Source organism: Thalassophryne amazonica, chromosome 12 (genome assembly GCF_902500255.1).
Source record: "Thalassophryne amazonica chromosome 12, fThaAma1.1, whole genome shotgun sequence".
Classification (NCBI taxonomy): domain Eukaryota; kingdom Metazoa; phylum Chordata; class Actinopteri; order Batrachoidiformes; family Batrachoididae; genus Thalassophryne; species Thalassophryne amazonica.
The window spans coordinates 2905924-2924604 of record NC_047114.1 but is presented as its reverse complement, the minus strand read 5'-3'; the positions used below and the strand labels follow the sequence as shown (position 1 = coordinate 2924604).

Sequence of the window (18681 nt, the reverse complement as noted above, 5' to 3'; positions counted from 1 at the left end):
CTGGAAAGTACAGGGTGTCTCAAAAATAAAGCCATAGAAAATCTATTCACTTTTGGATCCTGACATCTGTCATATGTCATCTTGAACATATATCAGGGAATTTTATCTCTGGTGTTCATTTCTAATTTCACCTCAGTTTGTACAATCCCAATTCCAATGAAGTTTCTACATTGTGTGAAATGTAAGTAAAATCAGAATACGATTTGCAAATCCTCTTCAGCCTATATTCAATTGAATACACCACAACGACAAGATATTTAATGTTCAAACTGATAAACTTTATCGTTTTTGTGCAAATAGTTGCTCATTTTGAAATGGATGCCTGCAACACGTTTCAAAAAAGCTGGGACAGTGGTATGTTTACCACTGTGAAACATCACCTTTCGTTCTAACAACACTTAATAAGCATTTGGGAACTGAGGACACGAATTGTGAGTGTCATGATTGGGCATAAAAGGAGCATCCCCAAAAGGCTCAGCCATTCAAAAGCAAAGATGGGGTAAGGATCACCACTTTGTAGACAAAAAATAGTCCAATAGTTTAAGAACAATGTTTCTCAGCGTTCAATTGCAAGGAGTTTAGGGATTCCATCATCTACAGTCCATAATATAATCAGAAGATTCAAAGAATCTGGAGAACTTTCTACACGTAAGTGGCAAGGCCAAAAACCAACACTGAATGCCCGTAACCTTCGATCCCTCAGGCAGCACTGCATTAAAAACTGACATCATTGTGTAAAGGATCTTACCGTGTGGGCTCAGAAACACTTCAGAAAACCATTGTCAGTTAACACAGTTCGTCGCTACGTCTACAAGTGCAAGTTAAAAAATCATGGCCATTGTGTCCTCCGGACAAAAGAGGAAGAAGACCATCTAGATTGTTACCAGCGCAAAGTTCAAAAGCCAGCATCTCTGATGGTATACGGGTGTGTTAGTGCCCATGGCATGGGGAACTTACATATCTGTGATGGCACCATCAATGCTGAAAGGTACATCCAGGTTTTGGAGCAACACATGCTGCCATCCAAGCAACATCTTTTTCAGGGACGTCCCTGCTTATTTCAGCAAGACAATGCCAAGCCACATTCTGCACGTGTTACAACAGCGTGGCTTCGTAGTAAAAGAGTGCGGGTACTAGACTGGCCTGCCTGCAGTTCAAATCTGTCGCCCATTGAAAATGTGTGGCGCATTATGAAGTGCAAAATACGACAACGGAGACCCCGGACTGTTGAACAACTGAAGTCGTACATCAAGCAAGAATGGGAAAGAATTCCACCTACAAAGCTTCCACAATTAGTGTCCTCAGTTCCCAAATGCTTATTGAGTGTTGTTTGAAGGAAAGGTGATGTAACACATTGGTAAACATACCACTGTTCCAACTTTTTAGAAACATGTTGCAGGCATCCATTTCAAAATGAGCAAATATTTGCACAAAAAACAATAAAGTTTATCATTTTGAACATTAAATATCTTGTTTTTGTGGTGTATTCAATTGAATATAGGTTGAAGAGGATTAGAAAATCATTGTATTCTGTTTTATTTACATTTTACACAATGTCCCAACTTCATGGGAATTGGCGTTGTAAGAGTTTTGGTGTTCACAAGATGTGCTCAATATGTGCACGACTCCTCTGGTTCAGCCAGATCTCCCTTTGTTAACACTGTGAACAGTTCTATTTGTTTGAAACTTCTCTACAACCCTCCATGTTGTCTTTCTGTCTGGAGCTTTTCTAACTGCAAAATGATATTGATATTGTTGTTGGATTTTGCACATATCAATTTGGTCTCAATGTAGAATTGCACCAATTTCCCTTTTTTGCTCGATTGCAAGCGGCATCCTCATTAGATCAGTCTCACACTACATCAGAAGAAACTCCTCACATATATAGACGTCTGAAAACAACAACAACAAATACAGAATTCAGATTAGCCGTTGCAAAATTAGAGTCAAATGATTTTGTTGCACTTTTTTGGGACCCCCTGTAGCTGCAGTCTGGCAACTTGAAAAGAATATTCTACAACTATGAGATAAGTAGTAAGTACTGCATCAATTTCAATTGTCAGGACCCGCATGCACTAAATGTGCACATGCAGAAATCTCATGCACTAAATGTGCATGTGAGGCCAAACCAAACAGGTAAACATGGGGCAGAAAAGCGCAGAGCACAGAGGGAGTGCTGCTTCATTCTCTGCACAGGACAGCATTAAGCTACGAAATGTTTATAGAGAAAATGGTTATTGCTGGTGATGTTAATGTTTAAAATTTCATTCATAGCACCTTTAAAAGTCAAACTACCCCACAGACACAGAGGTGATGCATCCTAATTCTTGATGTGTAAAATGTTTTGTTCAGCAAAATGTCAGCACTGATGTTACTGCATGCAAACAGCTTGTTATTTATTTATTTTTATTTGTTTATTTTGGCTATGATAATCACCTATAGCAGGGGTCATCAGTTCTGCTCCTACAGGTCACTTGTCCTGCATGTTCTCCAACTCTTCCTGCTTCATCTACTTCAAATTAACTAAGTCAGTTGTGCTCAGCCAATCACGATCTGGGAAACAGCGGACGCGAGCACCAAGCTTTGGTTGCAGCATATTAAATGTCAATTAAATGACATATTAAATATGCAGGGCAGATGATCTCCAGGACCACGGTTGATGACCCATGACCTATAGCATGCCAGAATGAAGTGAAACAAACAGCACCCAGGAAATATATAAAACACTTACAGTATGTGATTTGGGAATTAGTTTGCAGTAATACAGCGTGTATTTATTAGGCTCAAACATCAAAATGGCCAGTCAGGTCCTTTCATGTGTATTTTCTGTGTGTTGGCACATTACTCACGGGCACTGTACCGCCTTAAGAAACTTTGTCCCACTTTAATCAGAGTAGAACTTGCATGTGGGGGGAAAGTGCCTTGTGGTTGAAGTCCAAGCTGCCGTGTTGTTGAAATCATTAGTCTTTTGCATGATGACGGAGTCATAAACTGCAAAATGTGTAAATTACAGGGTTGTTTTCCGCAGATGGCTGCATCATACTATATAGTTTTATACAAGGAAATACCTAGAAAATGACCCAATTGTTGTGTATTTACACAGACGAGATGTGAGCAAAGCATGATGCTGGGAGATGGACCAAAAGCCAGAAGAGAAGCACCAGGAAGAAAAGGTACCTCTGCACTCTTCTTCTTCTCTTGATTGTGGTTTTCGCTGCACAAAACACAAATTCTGCACAGAAACACGTCGACGTATTGCTGCTAAGTATATTACGCGTGATGCGGTTGACGGCTTTGCGTTGTTGCATCACCTTTGTGGTGTTTTGCTGGTTCTGAAAATGAACCGTATTCCATGCAGAAAACTGAATCTTTAGCGCTCATGTGTCGAAGTTTTTTTTCTTTCAGAGTTTTTCTGTGACTCAGAGTGACAGTCTGCAAAAAAAAAAAAGTGTTTGTGTTCATCACACATGAGTCTGCATCCTCTGTGTGTGTCTGCTGGAATAGTCAGAAGGCGGAGAAGAATAGGAAAAGCGACTGGAGCTTCCATACTTGCCCAGTGCAGTTTCAGGACTTTGTCCTGGTCCAGACCCCTGCCCGGTCCCTTGCCCAGTGTGATACATCTCATAAGCTTGTCCTTCCTCTATGGGTGGGGCAAATCCCATGCGGTAGCTGGGATACTGGGAGGGGTATCCATAGTTCTCATACGCCAGCTGGGTTGTGTTGTCCAGCAGGCCGCAGTCTCCGGGATAATCTCCAGGTGACTGAAGAGAAGGATTTGGGGGTACTTGCTGGTTCTGCGGTGCTCTGGAGAAAGTGTTGAAGTGGGCGTAAGCATGGGACATCCTTGAAGGTGGGCGGGGGTCATAGCAGCCTGCCCTGGAGCCTGGCACTGCACTGGGGGGCAATGCACCACTGGCTGCTCCTGAGGAACCGCTGGATGTGGCACCAGCTGGGCTGCTGTTTGGGTTCTGGGAGCGAAACTCACCCTGGTAGTGGACTGCGCAGGACTGGGGCCGTGCCTCATCGTGGGTGGTGGCGCGAACGTTGTAGTAGCCATTAGTTGGGTCCTACGGTTACAGCAAAGAGTATTATTCATTCAGTAGTGTTACTTCTAAAGTACAGTGTATAAGAGCAGAGTTTGATACTAATACTCATCAGAGCGCCCGCGGTGATATGTCATTGTTTCTATCACATTGTCCAAGTCAGTTTTACTCCCCAGTGTTCTGTGAATTCCTCATAGGATGATGTCATTGGACTTCTCATCCTGTGATAATGTGACTTTGTGTTATGCTTTCTTCTGGAATCTTTGAAAAGTTCCTCCAGTGTACAAAGTTGAAAATCACATACAGTCGCGTACATAGGAAATCATGAAGAGTGTGTGCTCATAAACATTTTCTGTAAGATGGAATTTGGTGCAAATATCTCATATTAATACAATAACATGCTTTTGGAGGGCAGTATGCATTTTCTGTCCATGCCGTCGCCCAAAATGACAGATATTCGCCCTCGTTAATATTACTTTTTTGTCGTGTCGTTCTCATCCTCATGCATAGTTGTGGTTAATTTGCAGCTGTTACCTCCGCTGATTGACGGTGTCATTTTTGAGAAACTCAGGGGTGTGTGGACCAACGAAGAAGTTATTTAAAAGCTTTCCTTTTATCACTTTTACCTGGCCGTATGACATCACAAGGACGAATAAATGTGCTTCTAAAAGACCTGTGGACCTCAGGTTTTAATCAGTCCCTTTGTCAGTTGGTTGAGGTAAAAAGGTTCCACTTTACACTGATGAAGACACTCTATGCACGGCTTGTCTTGTTAGAAACTGCTGTGTATTTGTCCAAAATTTGAAACAGTTGTATTTTTGTTTTTTATGCTGTAGTAAATGAGTGAAACTTGTGTAAATAAAAATGTCAAAGCAAAGCTTTGATATCCAATACATTATAAACTATGAAACAAAAGCTCCTTACAGATTATGAATTTCAGCTAAACAACCAAAGTCTGATACTTTCCACTGGTGAATCACTTCACTTCTTTCCTTTGATCTCTTTGATTTTTTCAAAAAATATATTTGTCTTATGACATCAGAATTACCTGATGGATAAAAATAGTTTCTTGTTCTAGTAAATAATAAACTCAGGCACATCTGTATCATGACTATGAGCGAGTCAATTCTTCCCTGATCCCATGACACATCAAGTGGCTCAATGGTATAGGAGTTAGATTACTGTATGTAGACTTGGGTTCAGGTCCTGGTCAGTCTACCTTTCTGTGTTCTTGGACAAGACAATTTGTCTGCATTGCCCCAGTACATACAGCTCTAAACGGATATTGGCCTTGGCCAGTGGAAGTAGCTTGCAACGGACTGATGTCCCATCCAGAGGAGTCTTAGGGTTTCATAAACTCACACTGGAGGATCCGGGGATAAGCACCAGAACCCCAGGGCCTGTTTAGGGCTTAGTTGTTCTTCCCAAGAACATCTCTCCATAAATCTTTGTCAAAATCTATCCTCTACTTTTGAGATAACACACCACCAGACAGAGGCATCATGTAACCTCACCCCTACAGTTTCCGGGAACAAATTAACAATTACACTGAACAAAAATAGAAAGGCAACACTTTTGTTTTTGCTCTAATTTTTGCTGAGCTGAACTCAAAGATCTAAAACATTTTCTATATACACCAAAGACCTATTTCTCTCAAATATTGCTCACAAATCTGTCTAAATCTGCGTTAATCAATCAATCAATTTTATTTATATAGCGCCAAATCACAACAAACAGTTGCCCCAAGGCGCTTTATATTGTAAGGCAAAGCCATACAATAATTATGTAAAACCCCAACGGTCAAAACGACCCCCTGTGAGCAAGCACTTGGCTACAGTGGGAAGGAACAAACTCCCTTTAACAGGAAGAAACCTCCAGCAGACCAGGCTCAGGGAGGGGCAGTCTTCTGCTGGGACTGGTGGGGCTGAGGAGAGAACCAGGAAAAAGACAATGCTTGTGGAGGGGAGCAGAGAACGATCACTAATGATTAAATGCAGAGTGGTGCATACAGAGCAAAAAGAGAAAGAAACAATGCCATCATGGGAACCCCCCAGCAGTCTACGTCTATAGCAGCATAACTAAGGGATGGTTCAGGGTCACCTGATCCAGCCCTAACTATAAGCTTTAGCAAAAAGGAAAGTTTTAAGCCTAATCTTAAAAGTAGAGAGGGTGTCTGTCTCCCTGATCCGAATTGGAGCTGGTTCCACAGGAGAGGAGCCTGAAGCTGAAGGCTCTGCCTCCCATTCTACTCTTACAAACCCTAGGAACTACTGGATGGACTTTCACATCATGGATAGTGAGCACTGTGGCAAACAGTTATGATGCCTCCTGCAAACTTTTGAGATGATCATTGCAGATAAGTCATGGATGATGACACATTAGACTGTGCCAATATCTTTGGGTTTGTTATTGCAGTAGTCATTAAAACTGGAAATTTGTTCTTGAAAATAGTTGTGAGTTAATTTGTGGGATTGTGGGTGTTCTGGACGAAGTTAGTGTTTTCATGGGTGGTGGGGCAGAGGTGATGGCCATGTTAGTGGGCGGGGGGGGCGCACGCAGGGGGTTTCGCCCGGGGAGTAAATCACTCTAGGACCACCACTGAGTAACATGAACGTTGCTTGTAAAAATCTGCATGGCATAATATTCAAACTGTACTGTCCTTTTATCTGAAATCATGCCAAAATATCGTAGAATATGCTCAGGTCCAGCTTTTGCACCTTCTACCACTTATTGTGGCTGTTTACATATCACCGGGAACTTTAACCATGTACATATGACAGACGTTCTGCCGATGTTCTACCAGTGTATCTCCATAGCTACTCAGGGCGACAACAAGCTTGACTAAGTGTACACTAACAAACATGACGTGTACAGAGCTAGGCTACGCCCCCACCTCAGCTTCTCTGATCACATTCCCATCATGCTTACTGTCCTGTGGTTAAAGTCAACAAGCCAACACAGGAAAAACATCACTGTGCGCCTCTGTGACGCTGCCTCCATGCTGCAGGACTGTTTGGAGCCCACGGACTGGCAGATCTATGTGTCATGGGGGTTGGCTAAGCAGGAAGAATATGTGTCTACTGTCACTAGGTACATCAGTAAATGTGCTGATGACGTTGCCACCACCAGAAGGATTACCATCTACCCTAACCAGAAGGCCTGGCTGAACAGAGCGTTTCCACTCACTCCTGGGAGTAAGGGATCCTGTGGTTAGGTCAAGAGCCGCATCAGCCTTGAGAGCAGCAAGATGGTATCTGGATGCAGGAATTACAAGAGCCATACCCGGCTGTGCTCTCAAAATACAGCAACATTTCTCCACCAGTGACCCACAGAGCAGGTGGAAGGGCATCAAGACCATCACGGACTGTAAAAAGAAGGCTGCAGTGTGCTCAGGGGACCCTTCTCTATCTGATGATCCGAACACAGTTTATGCTCACTTTGAAGCATCCAACAGATCCTCCTGCACCAGACTGACTCCTCCACCTGGTGAACTGCCCCTCAGTGTGGCTGCTGGGGATGTGAGGAGGTCCTGCTTAGAATCAACCCATGTAAGGCAGCGGGACCAGACCGCATCCCGGGAGAGGTTCTAAGAGATCAATCAATCAATCAATTTTTTTTTTATATAGCGCCAAATCACAACAAACAGTTGCCCCAAGGCGCTTTATATTGTAAGGCAACGGCCATACAATAATTATGTAAAACCCCAACGGTCAAAACGGACCCCCTGTGAGCAAGCATTGGCTACAGTGGAAGGAAAAACTCCCTTTTAACAGGAATAAACCTCCAGCAGAACAGGCTCAGGGAGGGGCAGTCTTCTGCTGGGACTGGTTTGGGGCTGAGGGAGAGAAACCAAGAAAAAGACATGCTGTGGAGGGGAGCAGAGATCAATCACTAATGATTAAATGCAGAGTGGTGCATACAGAGCAAAAAGAGAAAGAAACAGTGCATCATGGGAACCCCCCAGCAGTCTAAGTCTATAGCAGCATAACTAAGGGATGGTTCAGGGTCACCTGATCCAGCCCTAACTATAAGCTTTAGCAAAAGGAAAGTTTTAAGCCTAATCTTAAAAGTAGAGAGGGTGTCTGTCTCCCTGATCTGAATTGGGAGCTGGTTCCACAGGAGAGGAGCCTGAAAGCTGAAGGCTCTGCCTCCCATTTCTACTCTTACAAACCCTAGGAACTACAAGTAAGCCTGCAGTCTGAGAGCGAAGCGCTCTATTGGGGTGATATGGTACTACGAGGTCCCTAAGATAAGATGGGACCTGATTATTCAAAACCTTATAAGTAAGAAGAAGAATTTTAAATTCTATTCTAGAATTAACAGGAAGCCAATGAAGAGAGGCCAATATGGGTGAAATATGCCTCTCCTTCTAGTCCCCGTCAGTACTCTAGCTGCAGCATTTTGAATTAACTGAAGGCTTTTCAGGGAACTTTTAGGACAACCTGATAATAATAAATTACAATAGTCCAGCCTAGAGGAAATAAATGCATGAATTAGTTTTTCAGCATCACTCTGAGACAAGACCTTTCTAATTTTAGAGATATTGCGCAAATGCAAAAAAGCAGTCCTACATATTTGTTTAATATGCGCATTGAATGACATATCCTGATCAAAAATGACTCCAAGATCTCTCACAGTATTACTAGAGGTCAGGGTAATGCCATCCAGAGTAAGGATCTGGTTAGACACCATGTTTCTAAGATTTGTGGGGCCAAGTACAATAACTTCAGTTTTTATCTGAGTTTAAAAGCAGGAAATTAGAGGTCATCCATGTCTTTATGTCTGTAAGACAATCCTGCAGTTTAGCTAATTGGTGTGTGTCCTCTGGCTTCATGGATAGATAAAGCTGGGTATCATCTGCGTAACAATGAAAATTTAAGCAATGCTGTCTAATAATACTGCCTAAGGGAAGCATGTATAAAGTGAATAAAATTGGTCCTAGCACAGAACCTTAGTCTGTGAAGAAGATTCCCCATTTACATGAACAAATTGTAACCTATTAGATAAATATGATTCAAACCACCGCAGCGCAGTGCCTTTAATACCTATGGCATGCTCTAATCTCTGTAATAAAATTTTATGGTCAACAGTATCAAAAGCAGCACTGAGGTCTAACAGAACAAGCACAGAGATGAGTCCACTGTCTGAGGCCATAAGAAGATCATTTGTAACCTTCACTAATGCTGTTTCTGTACTATGATGAATTCTAAAACCTGACATGGAAACTCTTCAAATAGACCACTTCCTCTGCAGATGATCAGTTAGCTGTTTACAACTACCCTTTCAAGAATTTTTGAGAGAAAGGAAGGTTGGAGATTGGCCTATAATTAGCTAAGATAGCTGGGTCAAGTGATGGCTTTTTAAGTAATGGTTTAATTACTGCCACCTTAAAAGCCTGTGGTACATAGCCAACTAATAAAGATAGATTGATCATATTTAAGATCGAAGCATTAATTAATGGTAGGGCTTCCTTGAGCAGCCTGGTAGGAATGGGGTCTAATAGACATGTTGATGGTTTAGATGAAGTAACTAATGAAAATAACTCAGACAGAACAATCTGAGAGAAAGAGTCTAACCAACCAAGTTAGTGAGCACTTCTCCTTTGTCGAGATAATCCATCCCACCTCACAGGTGTGGCAGATGAAGATGCTGAGTAGACAACATGATTATTGCACAGGTGTGCCTTAGGAATGGCCAGCAGAGCTGGTGCCCGTGAACTAAATGTTCATTTCTCTACCATAAGGCGTCTTCAAAGGCATTTCAGAGAATTTGGCAGTACATCCAACTGGCCTCAGAACTGCAGACGACATGTAACCACACCAGCCCAGGACCTCAACATCTAGCATGTTCACCTCCAAGACTGTCTGAAACGAGCCACCCGGACAGCTGCTGCAACAATCAGTTTGCAGAACCAAAGAACTTCTGCACAAACTGTTAGAAACCATCTCAGGGAAACTCATCTAAGCTCGTCATCCTCATCGGGGTCTTGACCTGACTGCAGTTCGTCGTCATAACCAACTTGAGTGAGCAAATTCTCACATTTGATGGCATCTGGCTGCTGGTCAACTATATGCAAAGGAGATGTGTTGCACTTTGTGAGGCAAATGGTGGTCACACCACATACAGACTGGTTTTCTGACACCCCCCCCCCCCCCCCCCAAGACTTCCTCAATAAAGCAAAGCAAAACTGCATATTTCAGAGTGGCCTTTTATTGTGGCCAGCCTAAGGCACACCTGTGCAATAATCATGCTGTCTATAATCAGCATCTTGATATGTCACACCTGTGAGGTGGGATGGATTATCTCGGCAAAGGAGAAGTGCTCAGTAAAACAGATTTAAATAGATTTGTGCACAATATTTGAGAGAAATAGGTCTTTTGTTTATATAGAAAATGTTTTAGATCTTTGAGTTCAGCTCATGAAAAATGGGAGCAAAAATAAAGGTGTTGCATTTATATTTTTGTTCAGGGTATGTTTAGTCCTGTTGATAAACTGATCAAGAAAACAACTTTGAATAATCTGTAACTGTCTTGATGCAGACTGAAATGGGCAACATCGGTGGTGTGCTGTTGTTCATGCTAAATCCACAATGTAGCGATGAAGTTGGAGTGACATGTGACGCGGTACGTTTATGACCAAAAAACTCGATGACAACCATCCTGTGGTCTCACCTGCTCCACAGCTGGACTCTGGAATAAAAACACGGTTCATGCCAAGCAATCGGGAAGTTCAACAGACCACGTATGGCCAAAATGGAAAAAAAAAAAATCAACCAAAATGGAGAGTTGATCATGCGCTAACGATACTTGACAACAATGAAATGACTGATAGATGTGGAGAATTCAGTCCAGGAGCATGTGTTGGTGCTGCACTCGTCACAACCATGGTGCAACGAAGCTGCCTTGGGTACTAGATGGCAACCATCCAACCAGACAACTGGTTTGTCTCCACTCCTCCAAAATAACCTTCTATCTGCCGCAGCCATGTGAAACCTGCATATCCCCTTGGCCTTCTCCAGCTACTGGGGTCCTCAACACTTCACCACCTGCCTGCTGGATCATGCACAGAGAAACATGTCATATGGCCAAAATGTTGAAGCTGATGTTCTCTCACAATGTGAGTGATCCTCTTCATCCTAGTCTCCTCAAGTAACTGCTTGTTAGATATGAATTCATTCCACCAATACTCAAGGATCCTCCGCAGAGACCTCATACCAAAGACATCCATTTGTCACCTTAGGTCTCTTCTAAGTCCCTGTTAGTAAATGATATATTAATTGATCAACATATTGATTTATTCTGCTTTACAGAAACCTGGTTACAGCAGGATGAATATGTTAGTTTAAATGAGTCAACACCCCCGAGTCACACTAACTGTCAGAATGCTCGTAGCACGGGCCGAGGGGAGGATTAGCAGCAATCTTCCACTCCAGCTTATTAATTAATCAAAAACCCAGACAGAGCTTTAATTCATTTGAAAGCTTGTCTCTTAGTCTTGTCCATCCAAATTGGAAGTCCCAAAAACCAGTTTTATTTGTTGTTATCTATCGTCCACCTGGTCGTTACTGTGAGTTTCTCTGTGAATTTCGGACCTTTTGTCTGACTTAGTGCTTAGCTCAGATAAGATAATTATAGTGGGTGATTTTAACATCCACACAGATGCTGAGAATGATAGCCTCAACACTGCAATTAATCTATTGTTAGACTCGATTGGCTTTGCTCAAAATGTAAATGAGTCCACCCACCACTTTAATTATATCTTAGATCTTGTTCTGACTTATGGTATGGAAATTGAAGAGTTAACAGTATTCCCTGAAAACCCCCTTCTGTCTGATCATTTCTTAATAACATTTACATTTACTCTGATGGACTACTCAGCAGTGGGGAATAAGTTTCATTACAGTAGACGTCTTTCAGAAAGCGCTGTAACTAGGTTTAAGGATATGATTCCTTCTTTATGTTCTCCAATGCCGTATACCAACACAGGGCAGAGTAGCTACCTAAACTCTGTGAGTGAGATAGAGTATCTCGTCAATAGTTTTATATCCTCATTGAGGACAACTTTGGATGCTGTAGCTCCTCTGAAAAAGAGAGCCTTAAATCAGAAGTGCCTGACTCCGTGGTATAACTCACAAAGTCGCAGCTTAAAGCAGATAACCCGTAAGTTGGAGAGGAAATGGCATCTCACTAATTTAGAAGATCTTCACTTAGCCTAGAAAAAGAGTCTGTTGCTCTATAAAAAAGCCCTCTGTAAAGCTAGGACATCTTACTACTCATCACTAATTGAAGAAAATAAGAACAACCCCAGGTTTCTTTTCAGCACTGTAGCCAGGCTGACAAAGAGTCAGGGCTCTATTGAGCCGAGTATTCCTTTAACTTTAACTAGTAATGACCTCATGACATTCTTTGCAAATAAAATTTTAACTATTAGAGAAAAAATTACTCATAACCATCCCAAAGACATATCGTTCTCTTTGGCTGCTTTCAGTGATGCCGGTATTTGGTTAGACTCTTTCTCTCCGATTGTTCTGTCTGAGTTATTTTCATTAGTTACTTCCTCCAAACCATCAACATGTCTGTTAGACCCCATTCCTACCAGGCTGCTCAAGGAAGCCCTACCATTAATTATGCTTCGATCTTAATATGATCAATCTATCTTTATTAGTTGGCTATGTACCACAGGCTTTAAGGTGGCAGTAATTAAACCATTACTTAAAAAGCCATCACTTGACCCAGCTATCTTAGCTAATTATAGGCCAATCTCCAACCTTCCTTTTCTCTCAAAAATTCTTGAAAGGGTAGTTGTAAAACAGCTAACTGATCATCTGCAGAGGAATGGTCTATTTCAAGAGTTTCAGTCAGGTTTTAGAATTCATCATAGTACAGAAACAGCATTAGTGAAGGTTACAAATGATCTTCTTATGGCCTCAGACAGTGGACTCATCTCTGTGCTTGTTCTGTTAGACCTCAGTGCTGCTTTTGATACTGTTGACCATAAAATTTTATTACAGAGATTAGAGCATGCCATAGGTATTAAAGGCACTGCGGTGGTTTGAATCATATTTATCTAATAGATTACAATTTGTTCATGTAAATGGGGAATCTTCTTCACAGACTAAGATTAATTATGGAGTTCCACAAGGTTCTGTGCTAGGACCAATTTTATTCACTTTATACATGCTTCCCTTAGGCAGTATTATTAGACAGCATTGCTTAAATTTTCATTGTTACGCAGATGATACCCAGCTTTATCTATCCATGAAGCCAGAGGACACACACCAATTAACTAAACTGCAGGATTGTCTTACAGACATAAAGGCATGGATGACCTCTAATTTCCTGCTTTTAAACTCAGATAAAAGCGAAGTTATTGTACTTGGCTCCACAAATCTTAGAAACATGGTGTCTAACCAGATCCTTACTCTGGATGGCATTACCCTGACCTCTAGTAATACTGTGAGAGATCTTGGAGTCATTTTTGATCAGGATATGTCATTCAATGCGCATATTAAACAAATATGTAGGACTGCTTTTTTGCATTTGCGCAATATCTCTAAAATCAGAAAGGTCTTGTCTCAGAGTGATGCTGAAAAACTAATTCATGCATTTATTTCCTCTAGGCTGGACTATTGTAATTCATTATTATCAGGTTGTCCTAAAAGTTCCCTAAAAAGCCTTCAGTTAATTCAAAATGCTGCAGCTAGAGTACTAACGGGGACTAGAAGGAGAGAGCATATCTCACCCATATTGGCCTCTCTTCATTGGCTTCCTGTTAATTCTAGAATAGAATTTAAAATTCTTCTTCTTACTTATAAGGTTTTGAATAATCAGGTCCCATCTTATCTTAGGGACCTCATAGTACCATATCACCCCAATAGAGCGCTTCGTTCTCAGACTGCAGGCTTACTTGTAGTTCCTAGGGTTTGTAAGAGTAGAATGGGAGGCAGAGCCTTCAGCTTTCAGGCTCCTCTCCTGTGGAACCAGCTCCCAATTCAGATCAGGGAGACAGACACCCTCTCTACTTTTAAGATTAGGCTTAAAACTTTCCTTTTTGCTAAAGCTTATAGTTAGGGCTGGATCAGGTGACCCTGAACCATCCCTTAGTTATGCTGCTATAGACTTAGACTGCTGGGGGGTTCCCATGATGCACTGAGTGTTTCTTTCTCTTTTGCTCTGTATGCACCACTCTGCATTTAATCATTAGTGATTGATCTCTGCTCTCTTCCACAGCATGTCTTTTTCCTGGTTCTCTCCCTCAGCCCCAACCAGTCCCAGCAGAAGTCTGCCCCTCCCTGAGCCTGGTTCTGCTCAAGGTTTCTTCCTGTTAAAAGGGAGTTTTTCCTTCCCACTGTCGCCAAGTGCTTGCTCACAGGGGGTCGTTTTGACCGTTGGGGTTTTTCTGTAATTATTGTATGGCTTTTGCCTTACAATATAAAGCGCCTTGGGGCAACTGTTTGTTGTGATTTGGCGCTATATAAAAAAAATTTATTTGATTTTGATTTAGGTCACTGGTGAGTGCTCAAGTATCATCACCATACAGTAAGACAGGAAGCACTAGGACCCTGAAGACCTGGACCTTCATTCTTCTGCAAAGACATCTCCAAACATCTGTCCAGCGACCTCATGACTCCAGAAATTCTTCCCAGTCATACCTCAATCTTAAAGGTTGAAGACCCCGAGACATGGCACTACATACAGATACACATCTGATGGCCAAGTTCAGGAAGTCATTGGAAGTCTGGATCTTAGTATTGATCAGTGCAATAACAGGAGGCTATTGATGCCCAAAAATCCTGTGTCCACGTTGTCAAATAATGATGTGAATACGGAGAAATATGTAGACTCCAGCCATTGATACAGCAACCACAAACAATCTGACAAATGTGACAACCAATCAAAGCCTCAGCTCAAAGACACAACTCAAACATCTGCAACAAGATGAGAGGAGCAAAAAACAAACAAGTGTGAATATAATTTAGTTACCGTATAATGACCTCATAGGTGGAGTCGAATAACTTTAAAGAAATTGAAATGTGTCTCTAATGTGCTCTTCAACTCCAGTGCAAATACTGAAGCTGAGAAAATCAATGTTCACGACACTCATGATGATGATGTCTGTGCGTCATGCACGGGAGGAGGCTGAAGATGCTGCAGAGAAAAAAAAAAAGTTTCACAAATACGGTGCGGCCTCTCACCTTGAGCTCGTACTCCTCCCGGGTGTCACTTTCACTCCTCATCTCCTGCTTCAGGTCCATGTCATCTTTGAAGGGCTGAGTGGAGGGAGAGAGGGAAACAGAGGGCAGAAACTAAACCATCAAACAACGAAACACACACACGGAAACAGGGAGGGTGAGAAAGCAAATGAGGAGGAAGAGAGAGAGGGGAAAGGAAAACAGAGTTTCAGCTTTTTATCGCAAGAGAGCTGACGATGTGAAACGGCGAGTCATTGAGAAGAAGAGGCAAGCTTTAAAAGCGCGCCCACGCCGCCGCCACAGCCTCTTCGATTGGTTCTTCGGCACTACCAGAGTCGAAAGCACGATTTTTAAAGGAAAACAAGCATGAAATCTTTTGCTATTCTGTTGTAAACGTCTGTACAGAGGACAGCTGCACGTGTTGTATAAGGGCCCAGACCAATCAATATCCAAAAAATTAATTTATTCATTTTCTGCCATTTATCCAGGTCAGGTCACAGTGGCAGCAAACCAAGTAGCTCAAAAAAAACCTCCCCATCCTCTGCCAAGGCCTGTTACTCTTCCAGGGGGATCCCAAGGCATTCGCAAGCAAGCTGGGAAATCTGATCCCTCCAGTGTGTCCTAGGTCGTTCCCGGGTCTCGTCTCAGTTGGACGTGCCTGGAAGACCTCCCTAGGGAGACCACCGGGGGATCCTCACCAGGTGCCCGAACCACCTCAGCTGGCTCCCTCTCGGATTGTCGAGCATCTCACCCTGTCCAGGAGTGTGAGGCCATATACCCGACAAGGAATCTCATTTCTCCTGCTTGTATCCACAACCTTGTTCTTTCAATCATTATCCAAAGCTCATGACCATAGGTGAGGATAGGAGCGAAAATTGACTGGTAACTAGAGAAAACCATTGTCTTCAACATGATGGTCTGGTCCAGTAAAGCATCTGTAAAACATCAGAAGCCGCCCTTCTGCTTTTTGCAGATGATGTGGTTCTGTTGGCTTCATCAGGCAGTGACCTCTGACGTGCACTGAACCCGGTGAGAAACAACTGGGATGAGAATTACCACCTCCAAATCTGAGACCGTGGTCCTCTGTTGGAAAATGGTGGACTGTCCCCTTTGGGTCAGGGGAGAGTTACTGCCCCAAGTGGAGGAGTTTAAGTATCTTGGGGGCTTGTTCAAAATATGATATAAAATAATGAATTAATGACATCATGGTATGATACAAGGGTGACACTTTACTTGAAGGTATCGTTGTAATAGTGGCATGACACTGTCATAACTGTTACATGACACAATCATGAACGTGTCATTAACATTATGCCAATGTCATAAACGTTTATGACTGCTGTCATTAAGTGTCATTCGGTTTTTATAAGTTGACAGTTTTTGGGTTGTTTTGATTATAACAACGTGACTTTAATCAAAGTGAAATGACCAGAAGGTGTCTTTGGCCTTTTTGGTCTTCGGTTGTATGCCAACTTGCGCTTTGGGCCAATTGCAATTCTGTGCACAACCCCTGTAACAGCGGCCTTGTTCAACAAAATGGGCTTATGAGACAATTATTGTCATTTGCAAGAAAATCCTTGTGTTGCCTGAATACACGCTTACCTCGGATTGCACCATTTGCAAAGTCCTCTAACTGTTGTGTGGGCCGCTGAAGAGGAGGTACTGCTGGCCCACCACCACCAGAGGGCGCCCTGCCTAGAGTGCGGGCTCCAGGCACCAGAGGGCGCTGCCGCCTCACAGGAGCAGCCAAGGTGACAGCTGTCACCCATCAACCAAAACAGCTGACATCCATCAGCTGAAGGGTATATCAGCTGGACGGCATCTCCACCTCATTGCCGAGATATCGCTCTACCAAGGAGGTAACGTACTCAGCCTATTGTGTTGTTTTCTTGACAGTAATACTTTGTTGCTTTGCACAGAAAGAGAGAAGAACAGCAGGAGACTGTATTTTGGGATAAGTACTCGCATTCCTGCACTACAGTGTTGTTGTTGATTAGAGGTGGAGGTGGTGTTTCCACCCTACGTGTTGCTGGGTGCAGCCGCACCCACATCTGACTGTTTCTGTTCCTCGCCAGCAGTACCGGATCCGACGAGCGGAGGCAGTGGCCACCTGGGAGTTCGGGACTTGGCGGCTCCAGTATTCCCGGGGTCCGGTGGCGGAGAAAATCGAGTGGTTCCGGTTCGACTCGGACAGACGTCTCCTATCGTCGAGCCTGCCCACACGACACCATTAGAATTGGTTATAACCACAATTGTAATCTGTTGTGTTTGTTGTGCGTATTCACAACAGTAAAGCTTTATTTGACTTTCTCCATTGTCCGTTCATTTGCGCCCCCTGTTGTGGGTCCATGTTCCTACACTTTCACAACACTAACAATGTTAACGCAGCCACTGTTAGTGCCATTATACACATCACTTTGCAGATGCTTTTATATCCATCCATATAATTGCAAACACGTGGGTGTGTTAATTGTTCATCAGTGTGTTTCTGATGTGCACATCACTCTGAAGACTTCTTGTTTTCACACTATGAACAGTTCCCAGCATCACCTCTACATGTCGGCAGTGGAACAACAGCTGTAGAAACGTGCATATGTCAGCCATGAACTTGGCGTGGGGCACCACGCGTTTCCACGGTCATTTCACTTTTGATACATCTAAACATTAGTGTGGAGACGGACGTACGCCACATTTTTGTGGGTATGCAGCCTTTGTACATGAGGCTCCTGGACATTTCTGCTGTTTGTTTTTATGGGACTTTACTGAAAATTTGTATTGCCATCCACCATGACTTCATGTGACCCAAAATGAACCCATTCAGCAGATGACTCATCTGTCTGTTGAACTGGTTGACCTGTTGTTTGACCGAGCATTGGGCAACAGAAGCTTCCTGGGAAACAAATGCCCATCAAGTACTGGATTGACCTGGGAACTTAGCAGAATTTAAATTTTGGCGTTTAAGTGTTTTTTTTGGGGGGGGGGACCATTCTTTTCTCATAACCAGTGATAGTTAAGAGTCTATTAATATTTGAATAATTATTATAAGTTTCTCTTGGCAGGGGTGGTGGCCAAGTGGTTAATGCGCTTGGTTTCAGTGCAGAAGGTTCCGGGTTCAAATCCCACCCCTGCCACATTTCTCCATGTAATGTGGAGTTGCGTCAGGAAGGGTATCCAGCGTAAAACCTGTGCCAATTCAACATGCAGATCCACCTTGGATTTGCTGTGGTGACCCCAAGTGCAAACAAGGGAGCAGCCAAAGGGACTTACTATTATTATTACTAATAACTCTTAATTCACCGCAAGGCTCCACTCAAGGTTACGAGCATGTTATATGTCATCTACCTTATGGCAAAAAACAAAAGTGGCAAAAGGATGATGTGTTTTGAAAGTTTAATGATTTATGATATTGAAAATGTGTTTTAAAAATGTGTTTATGGTTGATGAAAC

The 18681-nt window shown here is 42.7% G+C and overlaps 1 protein-coding gene across 1 annotated transcript in view; it reads right to left on the bottom strand.

Moving 5' to 3' along the window:
- Positions 1-1485: 1485 nt before the first annotated feature.
- Positions 1486-18681, bottom strand: part of kirrel1b (kirre like nephrin family adhesion molecule 1b) — a 258724-nt gene continuing 241528 nt past the window's right edge. The window contains exons 14-15 of the mRNA XM_034183743.1: positions 15238-15312; positions 1486-4067 (exon numbers count right to left, since the gene is read on the bottom strand). Coding sequence (XP_034039634.1) covers positions 3462-4067; positions 15238-15312 — 681 coding nt within the window. The 3' untranslated portion in view covers positions 1486-3461. The remainder of the gene's footprint in view (positions 4068-15237; positions 15313-18681) is intronic.